The sequence below is a fragment of the Phyllostomus discolor genome, chromosome X (assembly GCF_004126475.2).
Source record: "Phyllostomus discolor isolate MPI-MPIP mPhyDis1 chromosome X, mPhyDis1.pri.v3, whole genome shotgun sequence".
Classification (NCBI taxonomy): domain Eukaryota; kingdom Metazoa; phylum Chordata; class Mammalia; order Chiroptera; family Phyllostomidae; genus Phyllostomus; species Phyllostomus discolor.
In genome coordinates, this window is record NC_050198.1 from 10,967,752 (window position 1) to 10,992,305 (window position 24,554).

A 24,554-nucleotide genomic window follows, 5' to 3' on the forward strand; every position below is an offset into this window, starting at 1 on the left:
CTGCAAATGTATACTCAGGATCTCTTTGGGACTGAATGAAATGTTCAAAATCTGGATTGTGGAGATAGTTGCACAACTCTGTACATTTACTAAAAAATTACTTAATTGTATATTTAAAGCGGGTGAATTTTATGGTATGCAAATCTTATCTCAAAAAATTCCATCTTCTGCCCTGGTTGGTGTAGCTCAGTGGATTGAGTGCTGGCTGCGAACCAAAGGGTGGCCAGTTAGATTCCCAGTCAGGGCACATGTCTGGGTTGCAAGCCAGGTCCCCAGTACGGGGTGCATGAGAGGCAACCACACATTGATATTTCTCTCCCTTTCTTTCTCCTTCTCTTCTCCCCTCTCTAAAAATGAATAAATAAAAATTTTTTAAAATTCCGTCTTCTAAAAAGAGCATGCTTGTAATTGCCTATGAATTCCTGCTCTGCTACTTACTAGCTGTGGAATCATATGTTATCTGATGTTTTTAGGACTCAAGCTTCCTCACCTGTCAAATGGTAATATTAAATAATGGTAACAATAATATCTCAAAAAAAGTATATACCTCATCAGCCTCTTTTACAGATTAAATTAATACTTGTCAAGTCAGTGCCAATGTTTAACTACTAGTATTCTTATTAATGACATTATTTCCTGTGACGTTTCTACTTCCAAAAATTTCTGACAATGAAGCATATATTTTGTTATCAATGAGTTATATATTTTATTGATATAATTCACCCACCTTTAAATTGTACAATTCACTGGTTTTTAGTGTATTCATAATGTAGTATCTATCACCACTAATTCCACATTTTTATCACCTCGATGGGCTTTCTGAATTGGTTGGTACAACTATTTACAAAGTAAGATAAATTCTAAATTTATAAGTTTGTAAGTTCCTAAATGTAGAACTAAATGCCTCCACCCAAATACAATGCATTGTACAGTTTCTACCATCACTTAACCAATAAATGCATTTATTGAAACATAACTTCCTACTTCAAGTAAACTGTTGTACCTAAAATTTATGAAAACATATTCATTTTAATCTTACTTAAGTATTCAGTTAACACAGGTAACCTCAATTCTTCTTCACCTCTCCTTACATTTTTTTTTTTCTGGCTAGAATGAGTACCTGTTAATGATGGAAAATTTGTAAAGCATAAAGGCATGAGGGAGAAAGAAAACTTGCATTCTTCTGGGTGGGTGGGCTGGGATGGGAGTAAAAAATAGAAAACCATACTTGAACAACAATTAAAATACATTTTTTAAAAAAGCTTGCATTCTTTTTAATATTGGATGAAGAAAAGGACTAAGGCTCAAAAATCTTTAAATTTCAAAATGCCTATTTAGGGGTAATGTGTCTATTAAATAAGTGGGTGTTCTTGGATCAGCTTTAAAAAACAAAAAAAAGCCCTCTTTGGGCGCTCTTTTTTTTTTTTTTGTTAGTGGTGACCTTGTATTTTATTTTTATTGTATGTATTTTTAAATTTTTACACAATTTGCATTCAACAACTTCCGTATTAGTTTCCTATATACAGCAGAGTGGTTAGAAAATCATGTGCTTTAGAGAGTGGACCCCAGTCTTTCAAATGCCTATCTGGGTACATATATAGTTATTACAATATTTTTTAATTAATTATTTTATTATTGTTCAAGTACAGTTGTCTGCATTTTCTTCGGGTGCTCTTAAGGACACCCAGCTTCTATCTTAACTCGATTCTAGCGCCATCACGGACCATCTCCCTAGCACTAGAAACCTCTCTCCCAAAACAAGTTATTAGACTCTGTTTTTGCCATTCTTAAGCCGCGGAACCTCCGCGCGAGGGCGCCCTCCCCGCCGTCTGCTCGGTGACGCAAGGCGCAGTGAACGTTGCCAGCTCTGCGCGTGGCTTCTTCCCAGCCAATAGCTCCGTCACAGGTGGGCCGGACCCAAGCCGACCTCGCCGTATTAAATTGCGGAAATTGGTAAAGAAAGACATTCCCACAGTCTGTCCTCACATCCTAGTTAAGGTTCCCAGGTTCTGGGAAACCCTTCCGGCTATCCCCACGGGAAACGGAAACGGCTTCTCCCGCGCAAGCGCGCGCGAGGTTAATTTCACCCGCCTAGCCAGGGGCCTTTTTTGGGGCTGCCCTCAGTCTTGCCTGCACAAAAAAACCAACAAGTCTGCAGCAAATAGACCCCGAAACTTTGCCTCGTGTTTTCTAGTAATCCTACCGGCAAGTACTATATGAACTCAATCAGGAAAAAGTCCAAGCAGTGAGGTTCTGCCGCACCGGTCATCCTCCTGTCCCCGGCCTGGGCCCTAGTCTGCCGTCCCGCTTTCGCTCCTCCCCTCCCTCTCTGTGTAATGTATGGAGAGGCTGTTGCCGCGCCCACTTCCTTCCTCTCCGGGCAAGATGGCGGGGGGCGAGGCTGGCGTGACTCTCGGCCAGCCGCATCTTTCTCGCCAAGATCTTGCTACATTGGTAATGTTTCAATTTGGGAGGATGCGGAGTGAACTCGGAAGGGGGATGACAGGGCCTCCCGGGGGCGTTGAGACGAAGCAGTTCCGAGCTGTCAGGAGCATGGCTAGCTTTAAGAGGGAGGTGGTAAGCCGAGCTGGCGCCGCCACCTGCACCTCGGCGAGTCCGCGAGCTGGGCAGTGGGGTGTGAGATCGTGGAACGTGAACGTCGTTAAGGTTGTCACTTATGAAGGTCTGGGAAGGGAGTGTCTACACTATCCTCAGTGCTAATGCTGTCAAGATTGGGCGGTCTCGGGCCTGTACATTTCCTATAGTGAATGGAGGTGTAGTTTCTTGTAACGATGAGGGACTTTTAAAGCCTCTCGGTCATCAGAGTACAAGATTGTTTATACAAGAAAAGCGCTTTAGAAGTAGGAGACAGCTGTTTACGTGGTGGTGAGCTGTAGGTCACATGTAAAGTCAAAGGAAAAGTTGTGACTTGCCTTTTGTACAGTGATTAAAAATAAAAGTAAAATGTTTGATTGCAGGATGTTAGCAAATTGACTCCACTTTCACACGAAGTTATCAGCAGACAAGCCACAATTAATATAGGTAAGATAAGAACTTATTGGAGACCTGAGTTGCTTGATCTCTGGCAAGTGATTCTAACCTCTCCCTTTGTGTGATTATCTGAATTATATGAAGATGCAAATATTCAAAGAGATGTTGAGTGCTTGTGAGCAAAGCACCTGCTAGATTTTGGGGGGAAACATGTTGTCCATGCCTAGCTTACAGACTAGGTAAGGAAAAAAAAGGTACAGACCTATGAGAAGTTTAATAGCATAAGGTGATAGTCGTTTAGCACCTTAAGGAAGAAGTAAAAATGTGCCTATACTCGCCACAGAGTTATTGCAGGGGCAGAGTTTTTGAAAGTTTTATTTGATATGTAGGCCATTATTAAGTACAGTATTTTTTTTTCTTAATTGACACCTAGAACTTTAGAGAAGAAGTTAGTCGACTGAGTGCAAATATGGGGTATTTGAGAGTCTGTACAAACAGCACAGTAAAACCTAGTTAAAAGTAAGGTTCTACCATCAGGCTATTAAAAAGTTGTAAGACTTGTGCTGCCCTTGATAGCATTACCGTAATTAAACCTGAGTTGTTTTCTCATTTTCATGGATGCTTTTTGGTTGGGCTCATCATACCTATGTATCTCACTTTGGGAATGCTGGAAAGTTTCTGAATATACAAGACATATATTTTTATTGAATGTTTATTTTAAATGAAGGCAGTCTTTTCTGTGATTAAAAACATGAGGTGAATAGTTTTTAGTATGCTGAATATGCGGGGGGTTTTGAAAATAATTTTTTAAACCCTCACCTAAAGATGTATTTATTGGTTTTAAAGAGAGAGGAAGGAAGAGAGAGAAACATTGATCAGTTGCTTCCCATACATGGTCCAATCAGAGATGAAAGCTGCAACCTTTTGGTACACAGGATGCTCCAACCAACTGAGCCACCCAGCCAGGGTACTGAGTATGGATTGTGAACAGGGTTATCAGTTGCATGGAAAATTCATTTCATTCCTGTCTCAGAATACGTTTTTAATAGAAAAGAATATGTAGGATTAAAAATTGAAGTGACTGCTGGTTTTACATGGATATTTATAATGAGTTATGGCTTTGGGTTTTCTACTCTTAACAGTATTTGGGGGAAAAAATTCGTGCAATTGTGCGTGTGTGAATTAATTTCTTGAACTTTGTCTGTAGGTACAATTGGTCATGTAGCTCATGGGAAATCCACAGTTGTAAAAGCTATTTCTGGAGTTCACACTGTCAGGTTCAAAAATGAACTCGAAAGAAACATTACAATCAAGCTTGGATATGCTAATGCCAAGGTGAGCTGCGTACTGTGGAACTAGGAATTAACTTTAATTGGAATGTTCAGATAACATACCCAAATCTTCTTTTCATTGAAACTTTTAGATTTATAAACTTGATGACCCAAGCTGTCCTCGGCCAGAATGTTACCGATCCTGTGGAAGTAGTACACCTGATGAGTTCCCCACAGACATTCCAGGGACCAAAGGGAACTTCAAATTAGTCAGGTGACCTCTTTGGTGCTAAAAACACTTTATATTTTATTGTCTTGCAGTCGGTGTTTTTTCAAATATTTAACTGGGGATTAAACAGTGAACCTAATTGCTGAGTGGTTTTGTTATTTTTCCATTATTTTATGTTGATAGTGGCTATAATGACAATAATTTGAAAAGTCAGGTATTTAAATCTAAGATACTTATTTATGTGCAAGTTCTCCAAAGGAAAAGTATCATATAAGCAAAATGGAATGGAGGGAAACACAGCTTATTGGATTTAAGGGATTTTTCTTGTCAGGCTTCCTAAATTTCTTTTAAACAGCACTGTTTCTGTTCTTGGGGAGGCAGGGGAACAAAGCCATTCTTAATTACTTCTCAAGTACGTGGATTTGTTAGCCATCTATTTTATGAATATGGCTGTGTCTTCTGATTCCTTATCAGAGGGTACTAATATCAACCTAGTGATGTTTTGGGGGATTGGGGATGCTCCACAAAGAGATTTTAGATCAGGGTCAGGGCTGGGACTAGGGAGAGGTGAGTAAGGCCTTTGCCTTGGGCCCAAAATTTAAGGGGGAGAGGGGACGCTGAAAACTCTTAGTAGTTAAGATAAGTAATATTTTAAGCAATGTTTTTTTTAATTAATTGAAAGAAATTGTGATAAACAATATCATTTGTTCAAATAAGGATGGGCTTGAAATTACTGTGGGGTTTTTTTCCCTCTTCTATTCAATATCACTTTTTCTTGTTTTGGATTCAGCACAGCATTGTTACCGATCCTTTTTTCATTTAAGATTTTGATGTTTTATCATGGGTTTTTGGCACTAATTTTGGTTTTTGACAATATTAAATTTAAATATTATTTTATCTTGATTACTAAGATTCCTGTCACTCCCTTAAATTTTGCACCCAAGTGTTTCACTTGTCTCATCATACCATGGGCCCTGATCAGAGATTAGCAAACTTTTTCTCTAAAGGGCCTGAGAGTAAATATTTTTGCTTTGCGGGCCATGAGTTCTCTGTTTTAGCAACCCCGCTCTGCTCTCGTGTAATGAAAGCAGACACAGACAGTGTGTGCTTGAGTGCTGTGACACTGGGCTGTATTTTGCCTAAGGGCCATAAGTTTGCTGATCCATGTTTTAGATAATGACAGTATGAGCATACACTTTTTTAAAAAAGATTTTATTTAGCCCTGGCTAGTGTGGCTCAGTGGATTGAGTCCCTGCCTGCAAACTGATAGGTCTGTGGTTCAATTCCCAGTCAGGGCACATGCCTGGGTTGTGGACTAGGTCCCCAGTTGGAGGTGTGTGAGGGGCAACCACATACTGTTGTTTTTCTCCCTCTCTTTCTCCCTTCCCCTTCTCTCTGAAAATAAATAAAAAACAGATTTTTATTTATTTGTTTCCTTCCTTAAGGAAGGAAACATCAATATGCAAAAGAAACATCAGTGGTTGCGTCTTGCCCACCCCCAAGCCAGCCATGTGCCCTGATTGGGAATCAACCTGTGACCTTTTGGTTTGCAGGCTGGCACTCAATCCACTGAGCCACACCAGCCAGAGCAAGCATGCATTTTTTAAACATAATGGTTCTGAATGAGTAATACAGGTTTGTTGGTTTGTTTTAAATAGTGCCGCCACGTCCAATTCAGACTAGCAATTGCAGCTTTTCAAGGTGCTGGAGAAAATTTTGGCAAATTATTTTTTCAGATGGCAATGCCCATTATGTTAACACTGTTTTAGCTTTCGTATACATGGCATTCCCTATATATTACTCTACCATATTTACTTTAATTGGATTTGGGAGTTTCTGGCTCTTGGGTTATTTGTAGCTATCACATAGCCAATTTCATTTACTTTGCAGTGACCTGCAGTGATTTGACTCTCAGCAAGTAGGTAATCTTATTTCCAAGGTCTAAAAACACCAAGTCTTGTATGTAACCACTTGACTTTATAGTAGTAAGAATTATTTCAGTATTTTTATTCCATCTTTATATGTAATGTGTTCTGCGTGTAAAGTGATTTAATTTTGGGAAATCCGTAACTTGCATCTCGAAGTATTGATTGATCTGGGACTGACTGCTATTTCTCCACTGTTAGACATGTTTCCTTTGTTGACTGTCCTGGCCATGATATTTTGATGGCTACTATGCTGAACGGTGCAGCAGTGATGGATGCAGCTCTCCTGTTGATAGGTAAATACATCAGAATTGATTTGGACAAATCAATGTGGGACAAATCCAAGATGAAATATTTAAAGGGGAACTAAGGCCTTTAAGGGCCATACCCATTACCTAAGGGTGACATGAATGGAAACTAACGTGAAATCCAGGACAGCATCCCTGCCTACCGACTATCACAAAATGTTAAACAAGGCAGACCAAGGTTGGATGTCTTATGAGAATTCATATGGTAGTAAATATTTTAAAAAGTCAGTAATTCATTTTCCCCACTCAGATCACATGAAATGGTTTATTTTAAATTTAAGTAAAAGTACATGTTTGGGTTTAGGTGGTTTATTTGTTTTTTTGTTGTTTTTTTTTTTTGTCTCTGAGCTGTCCACTATAACACTGATATATAATGTTTCTTTTTGTTTGTTTTTTAAAATCCTTACCCAAGGACATGCCCACAGATTTTAGAGAGAGAGGAAGAGAGAGAGGGACAGAAACATTGATGCAGGAGAGAAATACCGATAGGTTGCCCCTCACACACAACCTGACCAGGGACCGAACCTGCAACCCAGGCATGTGCCTGGACCAGGAATCAAACTCATAACCCTTCGGTCTATGGGATGACACTTGAACCACTGAGCCACACTGCCCAGAACAATATAATGTTTTTATTTAGATGCAAATCTCATTCTTAATAAGGGTAGAAGTCTAGGCCTGAATTGGGATTTTCAAGGCTAAGGTGGTGCTACCTTCCTTATATGCACTGTTGAGGGATTTGTTGCTATGGAATATAATTTCTTAAAAGTATGCCAGATAGATATAGTACAGGACAGCTGAACATCACTGCTTAGAGAGGATGATCATTGGAGTGCCTGACAAAACATGCCTGTTTCTTTATAATACACTGTTGGTTATCTTCACAATGGGCAACCACTAATCTGATTTCTATCTCTTAGGGATTTGCCTCTTCTGGGAAGTATTTCCAGCTAATTCTCATGCATCTGTTTTATTCTTCATCATCTAGCTGGTAATGAGTCTTGTCCTCAGCCTCAGACTTCTGAACACCTGGCTGCTATAGAAATCATGAAACTGAAGCATATTTTGATTCTACAAAATAAAATCGATTTGGTAAAAGAAAGCCAGGCCAAGGAACAGTATGAACAGATCCTTGCATTTGTACAAGGTAAGACACCATGGTATCTTAATACATCTGTGAATCACTTTGAGAGCCATTTAATCCAGAAACCAGATGTTAATTTAACTCTTAATATAATAGAGTATCTAAAACAGGATAAACTTAAGGGCCTTAAGTCTTATTTTTCTTTGCCTACCACTAGTGAAATCTGTTTCTGAATTTGATAGACTGGCATGGGTGTCCAACCCCTGGCCTGCAGGCTGCATGTAGCCCAGGATGGCTATGAATGCCCCTCAAAACAAAATTGTGAATTTACTTAAAACATTATGAGATTTTTGTTTTGTTTTCATTAGTGTTTGTGTATTAAATGTGTGGCCCAAGACAACTCTTCTTCCAGTGTGGCCCAGAGACACCAAAAGGTTGTACACCCCTGGACTAAAGTATATTTTTGCTGCTTGAAAGTTAGAAGTGAACTCATATTCTGGAAGCTGTCAGTTTTAAAAACGCCTCCTCAGTGGTAGTAAAATGAACAAAAGCATTAAAAAAAATAGGTCTTAAATTGTTCTTATTGGGTAGCTACTTTGAGAATGGGGACTGATGATCATTTATTTAATCTTTCTGGTCCCTTTCTCTAACAGTGGAGTGTTTTTCATTTCAGGGAAAGACATGATGCATCTTTTTTTTTTTTAATCTCACCTGAGGATATATTTTATTGATTGTAGAGAGACAAACATGGATTGGTTGCCTTCCATACGTGTACCTACTGGGGTTCGAATCCACAACCTAGGCATGTGTCCTAAGCAGAAATCAAACCCACAGCCTTTTGGTATATGGGACAACACTGCAACTAACTTAGCCACCCTGCCAGGGCCAAACATGATACATCTCACTGTTGACATGATTCTCTCTCAGCTTTGGTTTTCTTAGAAAGGTTGACTTCTCATGAACTCAGTCCTATCATGATGAAAAAGAATAAGTCATATTGATTGAAATCTAATTATGTTTGTTCCATTTCTTTGACCAGCCTGTTTGACATATAATTAATAAGGAGCAAATATTATATGTGCAGCAGTCTTTGCTTAGCAAAGAGTCTGTAATTTTACCTTGACATTTATTGGAAGGTTAATTACATGTTATTAGAAATCTTTCAACTAGTAAAGTGCTTTTTCCCAGGAGTGTTAATATTTTATTCCTTTAAACAGTTTTGTCATTTTAATATTAATGTATTTATGAATATATTTAAAATTTTAACAGTTTCATGTAACACGTATAGAACAAGCTTTGTAAAATCGAAGAATTCTAACTTTGCTGAATCTTGTCCTATAGGTACAGTAGCAGAAGGAGCTCCTATTATTCCAATTTCTGCTCAGCTGAAATACAATATTGAAGTTGTCTGTGAGTACATAGTAAAGAAAATTCCAGTACCCCCAAGAGATTTTACTTCAGAACCCCGACTTATTGGTAAGTGATAGGATTTGTCTTTAATTCTTATTGGATCTTTTCTACATTGGTGTTTCTCCCTTTAGAGTATTTATTACTATTTTCTCTTTCTGCAGAGGTGATGATGAGTTATAATCTTCATAGAAATTACTTTGAAATTGATGGATTTTGAGATCGTATTGGCAGTACTAGATTGCATTACTGGTTGAGGAACAGAGTCCTAAATATAGAAGGAACTCTTACCTTTTTGTGTTCAGTATATGGCATATTATGTGATCAAGGTGAATAATACAGTACTCTCTATGGAATTATATTGTAGTCTGAAACAGGATATTAGAACTCGTACAAATGATTTCATTGTACCATTAATGAAGATCTTCTTTTTTTTTTTTTTAAGATCTTTATTTTTATAGAGGGAAGGGAGGGAGAAAGAGAGGGAGAGAAACAACAGTGTGTGGTTGCCTCTCGCACAGCCCCTGATGGGAACCTGGCCTGCAACCCAGGCATGTCCCCTAGACTGGGAATTGAACTGGTGATCCTTTGGTTCGGAGGCTGGCACTCAGTCCACTGAGCCACACAGTCCACTGAGCCACACTAGCTAGGGCTATTAATGAAGATTTTCATGTCCCTTTCACTTTTACTTAAGTTCATACTATCAATGTTGGTGTAATTTGATCATCTAAGCTTGTGATTTCTACCCAGAGATGTAGGAGCCTTTTCAAAACAGACATTTGAGCCTTTCTGGGCCTTCACTCAAGGCCCACCTGTGTGTTATGAGAAGGGTCTCTTGGATTATTGCAACGTGTACCCTCTGTTCAGAGACACTGCGCTCGGGACCTAAGTGCTAGTCATGTAGTTCCTAGAGTAGTTGTGTAGTTTTAAAACTAAATTTTTATTTCAGAAATCATATAATACAGGGATATATGGAAATAAAAGTCCATGGTTTTCCTACCTCCCACTTCTAGCCCCTCAGCCCTAAAGTAACCGAAGTAAACAGTTGGTGTATATTATTCCCATCCCTCTCTTTGTTCATATCATGCTTTTTGTTTTAATCTTTTTTTTATCCTCACCCAAGGACATTTTTTCATTGCTATGGGGGGGAGAGAGAGAGAAACATCAATATGAGAAACATTGAGTGGTTGCTTTCTCATACGTGTCCCAACTGGGGTATAGTTGTCCGTGCCCTCACTGAGATTCGAACAGGTGACCTTCTGATCTAGGAGACAATGCTCCCCCGACATGAGCCACTTGGGCCAGGGCTGTTTTAGTTTTTGTTTGTGGAAGTGGGATCATACTGTGTATTACTTTAGTAAATAGGGGTTTTTTTTTTCCCCTTAATAGTACATGAAGGTTATCCTCCCATATTATTACATATGGTTCTACATTCTTTAATAGCTGTGTGACACTCTGTAGTATTGATATATCATAAAATGCCTCCTATCACTGATCTTTGAAGTTATTTCTACTTTCCCGTCCTAAGTAAGGCTGCAGTATACTTAGTTGGAGTAATAATATTAGATTTTGTCACGAAGTCACCCTTATGTTGTAAATCTGATGTGTCTACTATTTTAGGAAAGTTAAGTTAGAAAATAATATTTTCTCTGATGTTAAAATTAACAGAATTGGCTTTACTCTGTTTTCTTTTAGTTATTAGGTCCTTTGATGTCAACAAACCTGGCTGTGAGGTTGATGACCTTAAGGGTGGTGTGGCTGGTGGTAGTATTCTAAAAGGAGTGCTAAAGGTAAATTGTTTTGTTTTGTGTTTTTAATATTTTATTTATTTATTTTTAGAGAGGGGGGAAGGGAAGGGGTAAGAGAAGGAGAGAAACATCAGTGTGTGGTTGCCTTTCATGCACCCCAATCTGGGGACCTGGCCTGCAACTCAGGCATGTACCCTGACTGGGAATCGAACCACCAACCCTTTGGTTCATAGGCCCGCGCTCAATCCACTGAACTACACCAGCCAGGGCTAAATTGGATTTTGATTTTTGTGTGTTTTTTTTTTTTTAATTGAGGTAACACTGGTTAATAACATTATTTAAATTTTCAGGTTTTTATGACTTTATAATATTTCTGTATGCTCCATTGTGTGCTGACTACCCAAAGTCTAGCGGTTGTTGTGTTTTTGTTTTATTTGTTCTTCCCTGGCGTTTTTTTTTCTTTCTTCAATTACAGTTTACATTCAATTATTATTCTGTATTAGTTTCAGATGTACAGTGAGGTGGTTAGAAAATCATATACTTCCCTGGGCTTAGTCAGGAAAATAGTATGGATATTCCAAATTGAAAAACAACATTTTTTATAGTGTCTAGTTCTTGATGTAGGTGTCATTGTATACTATTAATGTTTTTTTAATGTGCCTGACCTCTAACTTTATAGGCTCCTCGTGAGAATGGAGCACTTTTTTTGCGGGGATAGACATATGTGGTAGGTGGTTGGAAACAGTTGATGGTTCTGGTTTGGAAGATCTCTTTCACTTCTTATTTTTTTTAATTGTGGTCTTTGAAATAGAGAAAAGGTTGCCTTTTCAGTTTTCTGGTCTTCCTGTTAGGACTTTTTGTATATAAATGGGAATTGTGTTGTCCGTAATTCTAATTATATTAATTCTAATTGCTGATGTACATTTTTACAGGTGGGCCAGGAGATAGAGGTCAGACCTGGTATTGTTTCCAAAGATAGTGAAGGAAAACTCATGTGTAAGCCAATCTTTTCCAAAATTGTGTCACTGTTTGCGGAACATAATGATCTTCAGTATGCTGCTCCAGGAGGTCTTATCGGTAAGGATTTGCTGTCATCCCTACACTTTTCATTTGTAGATAATCATGGTACTCGTCATGGGAATTGGATTACCCAGAAAGATATATTACAGATTTTTAATAATTGAATAGGATGGGAGAACATACATGTGGTTAAACTGTTGATTTAAGGTTATAAGATAATTTCATGTGTTGTTTTTTTTTAATTCTTTTTTACTTTTAAAAGATTTTATTTATTTACGATTATTTATTTAGTTTTAGACAGAGGGGAAGGGAGAGAAACATCAATGTGCAGTTGCCTCTCACATGCCCTACACTGGGAACCTGGCCTGCAACTCAGGCATGTGCCCTGACTGGGAATCAAACCAGCAACCCTTTGGTTTGCAGGCTGGCACTCAATCCAGTGAGCAACATCAGCCAGGGCTAAAGATTTTATTTATTTATTTTTAGAGAGAGGGGAAGGGAGAGAAACATCAATGTGTGGTTGCCTCTCGAGCACCCCCAACTGGGGACCTGGCCCATAACCCAGGCATGTGCCCTGCCTGGGGATTGAACTGGTGACCTTTCTGTTCACAGACTGGTACTCAGTCCACTGAGCCACACCAGCCAGGGCTAAGCTATCTTTTTTATTATCCTTTCAGGGGAGAAATGAATATGTAACATATTCAAATGAATATGTTAAACTACTCATAAATTTTGTATGTTTTCAGCTGTCATTAAAGATGTTCAGACTTATTTTTGAGTTCAGCTATTACCTTTTTGCCCTTTGTTTAGAATTTAAACCAAGACAGTCTTTCTGTTTACAAATGCCCAACTAACCTGTGAGTTTACATCTCCATTTTGCATAAAGTGGGTATTTTGTCACACCTATGTAGCTGTTACATGGCTATGAGAATATGGGTATGAAACTATAGGTATGTGCTGTCCTTGAGTAAGTTTTGGGATAAAGAGCTTTATAGGGAAAAAAAAGTTAGAATATACATATCTATAAAATCTTATTTTATATCAGGAGTTGGAACAAAAATCGACCCCACTTTGTGCCGGGCTGACCGAATGGTGGGGCAGGTGCTTGGTGCAGTTGGAGCTTTACCTGAGATCTTCACAGAATTGGAAATCTCCTATTTCCTGCTTAGACGGCTTCTAGGTGTACGCACCGAAGGAGACAAAAAAGCAGCAAAGGTAAGAGCTTTCTGTAGTTCCTGTTACCAAAAGTGACAGTGGTGTTAAGACTAGTTTAACAGTCACCATGGGATAAAGAAAGCAAAGGTGAATAAATTTGACTTCCTGAACACTGAGAGCTTTGATATGTCCGTCCATTTAAAGTGAAACCAAACAGCGGAAGGTCTGTCACATGTCACAGTGCCATAGTCAGTTACCCATTTGCTTTTTTCAAAAGTCTCAGTACGATTACATTGGCAGAAATGGGAAATTGCTGACATCTATTGTTGGCAGGGATGTAAAAGAAATAAGCAGTAATTTTTGGGAAGCGTTTTACCGATTTTGGGGATCATTTTCCCCCGTTTTATTTTTCTAGGTGCAAAAGCTGTCTAAGAATGAAGTGCTCATGGTGAACATAGGATCCCTGTCAACCGGAGGAAGAGTCAGCGCAGTCAAGGCCGATTTGGGCAAAATTGTTCTGACTAATCCTGTGTGCACAGAAGTAGGAGAAAAAATTGCCCTGAGCCGAAGAGTTGAGAAACATTGGCGGTAAGTTTATTAGCCTTTGTCACTGTCTAATGAAGAAGACCCAGTCAGCCCTGACTGGTGTGGCTCAATGGATTGAGTGCTGGCCTGTGAACCAAAGGGTCCTTGGTTCGATTCCCAGTCGAGGCATGCGCCTGGGTTGCAGGGCCAGGTCCCTGGTGGGGGGAGTGTGAGACACAACCACACACTGATATTTCTCTCTCTCTTTCTCTTTCCCTTCCCCTCTGTCTAGAAATAAAACTAAATTTTAAAAAATCTTTAAAAGGGCAATCAATTTTGTTAACGTTTTTGGTGGTATACATGCACACTTTTCCTTGAATACAACAGTTATGGTGGCTTTAACTCTCAACTATTTATTTAGATGCCTTTGAAATCTGTATTTCCAGCCCTGATTTGTGATAGACACCTATGCAAAACCAGTGAATTTGGTTCAATATTTCCCTTGTCTTTGGCTTTTTAAAACTTTCATTTGGAGATAAATTCAACTTAACAGGAAAATCAACAAGAGTTGCACACAGAACTCCTGTATTCCCTTTTCCCAAGTGCACAATTTATTTGTATGTGTATGTGTGAACATTTTTCTGAACTGTATAAGGCGTAGGTTATATATAGTCATGCCCCTTGATCTCTTAATACTTCAGTGTATATTTCCTAAAAACAAAGATACTCGCATAACCACTTAAAGAAGTTTAACGTTGATAAAACGCTAAAATCTGTAGTCCGTATTCCAGTTTCATTGCTTGCCCCAGTTAACGTCCTCTATGTCCTTTCAGCCTGAGTCGTACACTACATTCAGTTTTCGTGTCTCTCTAATTGGGAACTTCCTCAGCCTTTCTTTGTGTTGACCTTGACAGCTTTGAAGAATACCAGCTAGTAACTTTATAGACTGCTCCTCAATTTGGGTTTATCTGATGTTTCCTAAGATTAGATTCAGGGTGTTTTGTTGTTGTTGTTGTTTTAATATTTTATTTATTGATTTTTAGACAGAGGGGAAGGGAAGGAGAAAAAGAGGGAGAGAAATATCAACATGTGGTTGCCTCTCACATGCCCCCTACTGGGGACCTGGCCTGCAACCCAGGCATGTGCCCAGACTGGGAATCAAACCGGCAACCCCTTTGGTTTGCAGGCTGGCTCTCAATCCACTGAGCCACACCAGCCAGGGCAGGTTTTGTATTCTTGACTGGAATACTTACATAGGTGGTGATGTCTCCTCAGGGAATCCCAGTCAGAAGTACGTGGTATCTGAGTACTCCTTCTCGTTGAAGTTAATTTGATCATGCACTCAAGGTGTTGTCCAGTTTTTCACTATATGGTTACTCATTTTACCCTTGCAGCTAATAAGCATTCTATAGGGGGACTGTTGCAAGTAGCTTGCCCCTCATCAAATCCCACCACCCTGGATTTATCGTCCACTGATGGTTCCTGTCTAAATTGAGCTGGACTGTAGTGATTGCAAAATGGTGATCACCCGCCCCCAACTTCACTCCTTATTTATCATTGCCATTGTTTCTTCCCCATTTTTTACTTATCTAGTTATAATATGAACTCATGGAGCCCTATTTTATTTAATAGGTTATGATTTGTTTCTGTCCTTACTATTTTGCTGCCCAAATTGTCCAGTAGAGAGACCCTTCATGTTGGATCCTGTATCTTTCTGACGTGTCCCCACCAGTTTGGTGTTCTTTCTTTTCTTTTTCTTTTTCTTTTTTTGAAGAATTTCTAACTTTTTGGCTCAGGATGTTCCCGAGCCATCTTGTACCTCCCGTCTCCAGTTTAGAATTGGCCATTTCTCCAAGGAACCCTAGTTCCTTTTAGTGGGAAATGGTGCTAGGTGTGCTCATCGCCCGTAAAGTGCTGTTGTTTCTAGACCCTTTGCCTTCAGTGTGACCTCATCATAGCCCTACTACAATCACTTCACACTTAGAGGTATCTCAATTAATTCCTAGTTCGCCTTTTGTTACTTCCAAGCTCAATCAGACATGTTTATTGTGCTGTGCTCAGTAATTTCTAGTAGCTTCTCACTATTTTCTGATACTCAGGACCTTTCTAGAAGCCTGCTTCAGTGCATTTTACATTTCCTCCTGCTTGTCTCATATAAACCCTCTTAATCAGACTACCCTGTGTCCTGATTGTCCCCATACTTATTGAGATCACCTGTGGCTCTGTTTTTTTTTTCTTTACTCCTTTTCTCCCTCATTAAGGCTTCCCTGTTTCTGTGCCCCGGGATGGTCCAGGGCACATACAAGAATCAGCCAGTGAATGCATACATAAGTGGGACAACAAAATGATGTCTGTCTGTATCTCTGTCTTTCTGTCTAAAATCAGTAAGTTAAAAAAAAAATAAGAATCTATCCAAAGTGGAATTTTAGGCTTTGCTTAAAAATGAGCTAGTATGCTAAAATTGTTAAAAGAAGTGAGAGCATCTGAATGATCCTTACCGTCTTTAGAATTGTGGTTTTAACCCCTGCATAGGTGGATTCTGTTCTAAAGCTGCAGTGGAGGTGGCGATCCAGCCTGGTCATTGATTAGAGCAAACTCCAGCCTGGTCATTGATTAGAGCTCACATTGGGAGAGAGAGCAGAGGTCCCTCTGCTGAGAGTAATCTGCCAATACACTGTCTAGTCCTTTAGTTCTGTTAATTTCCTTTACCAGCTAAGGTCATGCTGAAGCCACGTGATGTGCTGAGGTACTATAAATGATAAAAAGAAGCATTTTTCACAGAGAAAAGGATAGAGGATGAGATTATTTAAAAATATCAGACTAAAGGGGTTTTATATGGTTCCCTAGGTGTATGGGAAGCCTCCTCTTGGTGGCTCTGAAGGAGTAGGTATATTTTAATAGGGTGAAGATGAACACATTTATACAACAGTAGCAACTTTTTTTTTTCTTTTTCTGTCATTCATTCTGGCTAGAGCCCATCTCTCTGGGTCTAAGAATCTAAGACAATAGTGTGAGCTTTCTTTGTGGGTGAGGAGGTTTTGGAAACATTCAGATTTAGCAGATAAGCAAGTAAAACCAGTTATGTCAAATGATTGTGTGGTAATGATAATGAAATAGACAAAACCCTCACAATTTCTTTTTTTTCTTTTTTTCATTTTGCAGTTTAATTGGTTGGGGTCAAATAAGAAGAGGAGTGACTATCAAGCCCACAGTGGATGATGACTGAAGAATTTGGATCAAGTCAGATTTTTAATTAACGACCTGGGGGTGTATTTTCAAAGCAATGCTGGGGGATAGATTTCACCTTAGTCGTTGTTACTCTCATCCTTTTGGTGATGAAGATATAACCTCCATTGAATCTACCAGAAATTTGATCGTGCTCAAATCATGTATCAGTGCAGGTTTGAAATGAAACTGTTTGCTACAACCAGCTCTTGCTGTATGTAGCACATGTACCACCAAACCTGTCTGAAATAAAATTTTTCTTGTTTTCATACTTCATCTTTGAGTATAGCTCCAGGCTTGAAAGTATTGTTACATCAGTAGAAACTTGGGCGTGCAAAATTATGAAGACCAGCTTCCCTTGTTTCATATTGTATGTTGCTTTATCTTTGCAATTATGAGTGAAAAAAATTAAGAGATTCAAATAAAATTATCCTCCAGAGCATGAGCGCTGTTGTCATGGACACACCTTTCTCTCCCCCCTCTCTTCCTGGTCTGGAACACGAAACCAGAGCCAGCAGTTCTCACCCTTGCCCTGTGAAACCTTGAAATTGTTTCTGTGTTGGTTGACACCTGAAATCCAACAGCTCTCTCCCATTGGGAAATACCGTTATACCAGGTAATTCTAGATAGGTGACAAAGATTATTCCAGGCCTAATTTTTTAAGATTCTAATATTAGCCATTTTTTTTTAAATACTGGGTTGCCAAAAAGTCCATGTGTTTTGTTGTTGTTGTTTATTTATTTATTTTTAGAGAGAAGGGAAGGGAGAAAGAGGGAGAGAAACATCAACGTGTGATTGCCTCTCACATGGCCCCCACTTGGGACCTGGCCCACAACCCAGGCATGTGCCCTGACTGGGAATTGAACTGGCAACCCTTTGGTTTGCAGACCACACTGAATCCACTGAGCTACGCCAGCCAGGGCGGGTTTGTTTCTCCCCACCCCCCCCCACCCCCAATAAAATACAAGACACATTTTTTATGTTCACCAGTAACTTTATTGATTTGGATATTTTGGGTATGTTGTCTATCTGTTGTGTAGTATAACGTTCATTATTCTCAGTGTCTCAGTTTGATTGCTGTCAACTTCAACTGGTCTGCCTGACTGGAACATCATCCAGCAAGAATCAGCAGGAAACTTCACAAACCACTCTTGACACATTTGACCAGTCACAACACCTGCATACACTGCAGAAATCTTTTTTTGCACTTCAGTTGTGTTTTTACCTTTCTTGAAGTAATAAGGCATAATAGGCCAAAAATGTGCATTTTCTTCCACCTTCAATATTAACATGGCTATGCAAAACTCACCAATTTGATAAGTTTTTGTGTTAATGCACACTGATATGACAGCTGATACAATACAATCTACAACAAAATTGTTTGCAATGAAGTTAAACTAAGCACTACTACAGCCATCTTACAGAAAAAAGCAAGCGAAGTTTTTGGCCAACCCAATATTAGTGATTTTTGAACCTTTAAGAGATGAAAGATAGAAAGTAAAAGCTGTACCCTTTCATTTTTAACTTAATTCTCCATGTTCCTGCACTTTTCCAGTGCTTTTTTTTTTTTTTTTTCCTCATAAGATTCTGTTAGAGCAGTGGTTCTAGACTGACAGATTTGCTGGAGAAACTTTAAAAAATGATAGGTGCCTCACAGAAATTCTGATTTAATTGGCTTGGGGTGGAGCCCAGGCGCTGATGTTTTAAAAAAACCCAGTGTTGAGAAACAAGTCTAGAGAGTTGAGAAGTAGGTGTGTCAGGTAACACAGAATCTTGCTGAGTTCGGGCAGTCTGATCATACTATGTAACTGGCTTTTTAAAAATTTGCATTTAATGTGGGACCTGATGCCGTATTCATGATAGTATGCTCTTTGGGGCATGGAAGCTGCTGCCTCATAGTTTAGAAGCTATGGCCATGAGTTCTGTAAGTTCATAGGTTTTTGAGGAGGCATGTTAATGCTACATACTTGGTTGACTTTGAAGGTTTGTATTTTAGCATGTGGAACACATCTAAATAAAGCAAGGTTCTAATCCAAATCATTTTATGTCTAGCATGTTCCCATGTGTTTTCTAAGCACCTTCTACCAGAAATTGTGGAATATCATAAGATCCAGAGCTTTGCAATAGTTGACTGATTTATCTTAATTCATCTCACATCAGAACTGATACCAGAAGCCTCTTGTCTATTTCAAACATCCATGTGAATTTTCAACAAATTTGCAAAGCACCGTGCTTAGTGTGAATGGGTATACACAAATAAGAAAACAATGGGCCTTGTATTCATAGAACTTGAAGTCAGTGCAGTGATTCTCAGCAAAAAGCATACCTAATTGAGAATCTGCTCGTGATGTTGCTGATGAAAGTACGTTGCATATGCAAATTATGTTGACTCGCCTGTCACCAATTCTCACCACCTCCACTGCTGCCATCCTAGTCGCAGTCACCAGTGGCAATAGCCCTGTAACCCCTTCCTGCTTCCACCCTTTACCACTGCAGTCTGTTCTCAGCGTATGTAATTACCGTTTTTGCAAAAGAATGCTGTGTACAATTCTATGATACATTATGAAGTTAGTCACAGAAATGGGGGGCATGAGGACAGTTCACAACTGTGACATCATCCAAGTGATTTCCAAGCTGACCTAGAAAGCTCTCCTCACTATTTCACTCTGTGTAACCTCCCAAAATATGTATGTGTGTGTTTGGTTTTTTACAGAGGAAAAAAGAACTGCTAATGAGTACAAATAGCTGCACTCTCATAAAACTTCAGAAATCCCGTTTCCAGAAAAAATAATGGTGGAGCTTCCAGTGAAATGGATGCTTTTCTAAAAATACATTTAAAAAATTTTAGTTACCAAAAATGAACCAGCTGCCCTTAAAATATTGATAATCAAGAAACTGAGAAGGTTAAAAAAAATCACTTTTGCAAAAGTTTTCACAAGTCTACCGAACTTGAAGGAATAGGTACCAATTCTGATAATTAAATTGTTCCAGAAAATTGGAAATGAAAAAGGGGTGAAAAAGGAGACATTCTAACTCACTATTCAAAACTATATTCCTGCTGTCCAAACCTGGAAAGAATACTATCAAAAACAACAAAACCACAGGAGACCTCACAAAGTTATAAAATTCATACTAAAATATTAGTAAATTAAATGCAGCAATATATTAAAAAATAATGCATGGGTTTTTTTATAGGTTGAAAAAGCATACCTTGAAAATATATTTGGTACAATTTAAAAATTTTTAAATGTAGGTGATATAGACAACTTTTTTTGTTTTTATTTTTTAGATTTTATTTATTTTAGAGAGAGGGGAAGGGAGGGAGAAAGAGAGGGAGAGAAATATCAATGTGTGATTGCCTCTCACATGGCCCCACTGGGGACCTGGCCCACAACCCAGACATGTACCCGGACTGGGAATTGAACCGGTGACCCTTTGGTTTACAGCCCACGCTCAGTCCACTGAGCTACACCAGCCAGAGCAAGAAGAGGACTGTTAACATGATGTAGTATACTTAGAGAACTATCCGGATCATTTTTAATGATGAGAAAGGTTTCATCTTGGTAAAAAGCTTCACGTGGGTAGAATGAGGGGGTTGTGAGGTTAATGGAATAACTCGGGCAAAATTTAGAGGGTGGGAAGCAGTCATGAATTGCAAGCCCCCAGAATTGGTGTTATTGTTTGGTCTCTGCATTCTCAAGGTCTGAAACAAGAAATTCAGATGCCACTTCAATTCTACATGGCTTTCTGAGGCTTAGCAAGTGAGATATGGAAGCAACAGAACATTATTTGCAAGGTATAAGATTGTCTATCTAAAAATATAAAGCAGAAACTGAAAAACTTGGAACTTTTAAGAGAATTCAGTGAGGTAACAGATTAAAATAAACATGCAAAAATTATTAGTTTACTAACTAACTAACTAGTTTACAATGCACACAAATAAACAAATCAGAAAATGCAATGGGCATAAACTACCCAGGTATGAATTTAACAAGAATATGCAAGATATATATGAATACAACTAACATTTGCTGAAGGACAAAAAAAGGAGATATGAATAATGGGAAAATAGGCGATATTCTCGGCTGGGGGTACTCAGTATTGTACAGAAGACTGCCATTTTTTATACAAATGTAGTACAATCTAGATAAAAATGTCAATAAGACTTTTCAAATAACTTGTTCTACTGATAATAAAGATTTGGAAAAGTAAATTCACAAGAATAGTAAACAAACTTTGAAAAGGAATTATGATGGAAGAGTCAACATGCCACATTTTGACCAGACATAAAATTTTAGTTATATATACTATCAGTATCATTTTATGTCAGAGAGGAAAAAGACTTTTTTAGTCCAAATTGCTAGCCATTTGGGGACAGAAGATCTTTTACGTAAAGTCTTTAAGCCCTGTCCCAGTGGCTCAGTTGATTAGAGCATTGTCATGATACTCCAAGGTCATGGGTTCAATCCCCAGTCAGGGCACAAACAAGAAGCAACCAATAAATGCATAAATAAGTGGAACAACAAATCCATGTTTCTCTCTAACTCTTTCTTTCTTCCTCTCAGATTAATAAAAAGTAAAGTCTTCTTTAAGATTTCATTTCATTGGGGATTGACCATGGGAGGAGGGGGCCAGGGCAGAGGAGAGCAATGGAGAAAAAAGGTGGGACAATTTCATTGAGACAAAATTATGAACAAAGAAAATATAGGAGATTATTTTAGAAATTTGCTGCCCTGGCTGGTGTGGCTCAGTGGATTGAGTGCTGGCTTGTGAACTGAAAATTCGCTGGATCGATAACCCAGTCAGGGCATCTGCCTGGGTTGCAGGCCAGGTCCTCAGTGGGGGTGAGTGCGGGGCAATCAATTGATGTTTTTCACACGTCGATGTGTCTCTCCCTCTTTTTCCCACTCCCTTCCTCACTCCCTAAAAGTAAATAAATAAAATCTTTAAAAAAATAAATAAAATAAAATTATGTGACTTGCATTCAAAATAAAAATTGCAAAAGTCATAAAGGAAAAGTTGACCGATCTGACCCATAAAAGTTCAAAACTTACAGCAAAAGATACTACAGATTTTTAAAAATCAGAGAAAATACTTAAAACTTGTACGATGTGAAAAATTAGTATATCTAATACAAATCAGTAACATAAAAATATAATAGAAATGGAACAAATATGTTGCCTCACTTCAGGTGGCTAAAGACCAGCAGGAAGAGACCTCATGCAGACTCGCGCAGGCTGAATGCCACTGCTTTGATTTGGGCAAAGATTCTGTAGAAGTTAGTGGCAGCGAAGTGGTCCCACAGGCGGGAGCAGATGTGGCATCTCCATGGAGTTTTCTTTGTGCCTCAGACTTCACAGCAGGGAAGGGCTGTGCTGCTGCCAGTGGCTTAATGAGGTGGGGTCGTATTGGATCAAGAAAATGAGTTTTGTGCTGGACCATTGTACTCTTATACTCAGATCATATCATTGTTCACGAAGAACTTGAACAAATAATCCTCCTAATGCTGACATTTAAGGGAACATTTACAAACATTTGGCGGCAGGGTAGTCACACTGTATTCTGGAGGATAAAGCACCATTATTGAACAATGTCTAACTGTAGCTTTTTGGCAACAGGGAAAATCCATCTCACAAACGTGATAAGCTATTTATAGAAGAAATACAAATACCCAATACACATTTGTGAAGTGGTCAGTCTATCTAGTAATAAGGAATGTGAAAACTGACAGTGTGATTCATTTTCACTCATTAAAATTGGCAAAAATTAAAACTATTTTTTAAAAAAGATTTCATTCATTTACGTTTAGAGGGAGGGGAAGGGAGGGAGAAAGAGAGGAAGAAAAACATTGATGGATGAGAGAAACACCAGTCAGTTACCCCCAACTGGGGAACTGGCTCACAACCCAGGCATGTGCCCCAACTGGGAACCAAACCCATGACCTTTTGCTTTGCAGGACCATGCCCAAACCACTGAGCCACACCAGTCAGGACTAAAATGATTTATAGCAGCCAGTGTTGGTGAAGATATATTGTTGGTGAGAAGTATAAACTGGTACATTCTTTAAAGAGAACAGTCTGATTCTATCAAGATTTGAAATATCTCACCCTTTACTCAGAATCCCATATATGGGAATGTATCATAAAGAAATATTTGCTCATGTTCAGAAAGGTCTACACAGAAGTTATTGTTATTCCAGCATTGTTTATTGTAACAACAATTGTAAGCCACTAAATGTTAGCCAAAAGGGAATGATTAAGTACATTTTGGGGTACATTTATTCTATTATGAAATAAAACTGTAAATCAACTTTGATTCAGCCCTAGTTAAAATTAAAGGTGAAAGTTTTATGAAAATCTCTGAGAGGAAATAATCTCTTTGATGTAAAGTGCTATGAGAATTCATACTTCGGTATTTGTTGCTCACCTCAGCAAAAAAAATTTTTTTAAAAAGAGTATCAAAGGAACAAGCTCCACATTGGTGTTAGCCTTGAATCTGCTACAATTGCAAGTTTATTTTCTCAAACAAATTTATAGGGAGAAAGCTGAGACCAGCAAGTGAATTCATACCACTTACATAGCAGTGAAATTATATATTAAACTTTATCACTATCAGGTTGGTATCTCCATTACAATCTATAGTCCTACAATAAATACTGTGTATTCAATATAATTTCCTATTATTTAAAAAAAGATTTTATTTGCCCTGGTTGGCGTAGCTCAGTGGATTGAGCGCGGGCTGCGAACCAAAATGTCTCAGGTTTGATTCCCAGTCAAGCAAGGCACATGCCTGGGTTGCGGGTCACGTCCGTAATGGGGACCACGTGAGAGGCAACCACACACTGATGTTTCTCTTTCTCCCTCCCTTCCCCTCTCTAAAAATAAATAAATAAAAAATCTTAAAATATATATATATTTTTTTAAAGATTTTTTTTATTTATATTCCGAGAGAAGGGAAGGGAAGGAGAAAGAGAGAGAGAGAAACATTAATGTGTGGATGCCTCTTACACACCCCTAACCAAGGGCCTGGCCCACAACCCAGGCATGTGCCCTGATTGGGAATTGAACCGACGACCCTTTGGTTCATGAGTTGGCACTCAATCCACTGAGCCACACCAGCCAGAGCTAATTTCCTATTATTAAAAACATATAGTATGTAATATATTTCTTACAACAAACATATAAAAAGAGTTCATAGGAATCACACCTTTTGGTATTATACTCCAAAAGGGTTAACAGTAAATCCTTTATAAATAATATGTATGTCAAGAATATTATTATAGGAGGTTAAACTAACCAGGAACACATTCTTGTGGTGGCAAGATACAGACTATGTATAGCTCAAACTTAAACAAGACCTTTATCCCTTGCAAATTCTCTAAGTCTTAGGGACCTTATGATTTGTAAATGATCCTTAACCTTCTGCAAAAGGTTGTAAAAATACAACAAAACCTGTTTGTCCAGTGGTTTGCATCCTCAAAAGCACTAATTTAACTATCTTTTGTTTGTCTCAAAAAGTTTCTCATTGTCCTGAGTGGTGTGGCTTAGTTGATTGGGCATTGTCTTGCAAAGTGAAAGATTGCTAGTTCAATTCCTGGCTAGGGCACATGCCTAGGTTGTGGGTTCAGTCCCCAGTCGAGGCATGATAGATGTGTCTCTCCCTCTCT

At 38.7% G+C, this 24,554-nt stretch overlaps 1 protein-coding gene across 1 annotated transcript; it reads left to right on the forward strand.

Annotated features, from left to right (window-relative positions):
* Positions 1 to 2,302: 2,302 nt before the first annotated feature.
* EIF2S3 (eukaryotic translation initiation factor 2 subunit gamma) lies at positions 2,303 to 17,333 on the forward strand. Its single transcript, XM_028522671.2, has 12 exons — positions 2,303 to 2,454; positions 2,979 to 3,042; positions 4,199 to 4,326; positions 4,415 to 4,536; positions 6,618 to 6,712; positions 7,713 to 7,871; positions 9,150 to 9,284; positions 10,911 to 11,005; positions 11,896 to 12,040; positions 13,029 to 13,198; positions 13,554 to 13,726; positions 16,826 to 17,333. The coding sequence occupies exons 1-12, from the start codon at positions 2,341 to 2,343 to the stop codon at positions 16,887 to 16,889; spliced, it is 1,464 nt and encodes a 487-aa protein (XP_028378472.1). The 5' UTR covers positions 2,303 to 2,340; the 3' UTR covers positions 16,890 to 17,333.
* The last annotated feature ends 7,221 nt before the right edge of the window (positions 17,334 to 24,554 follow it).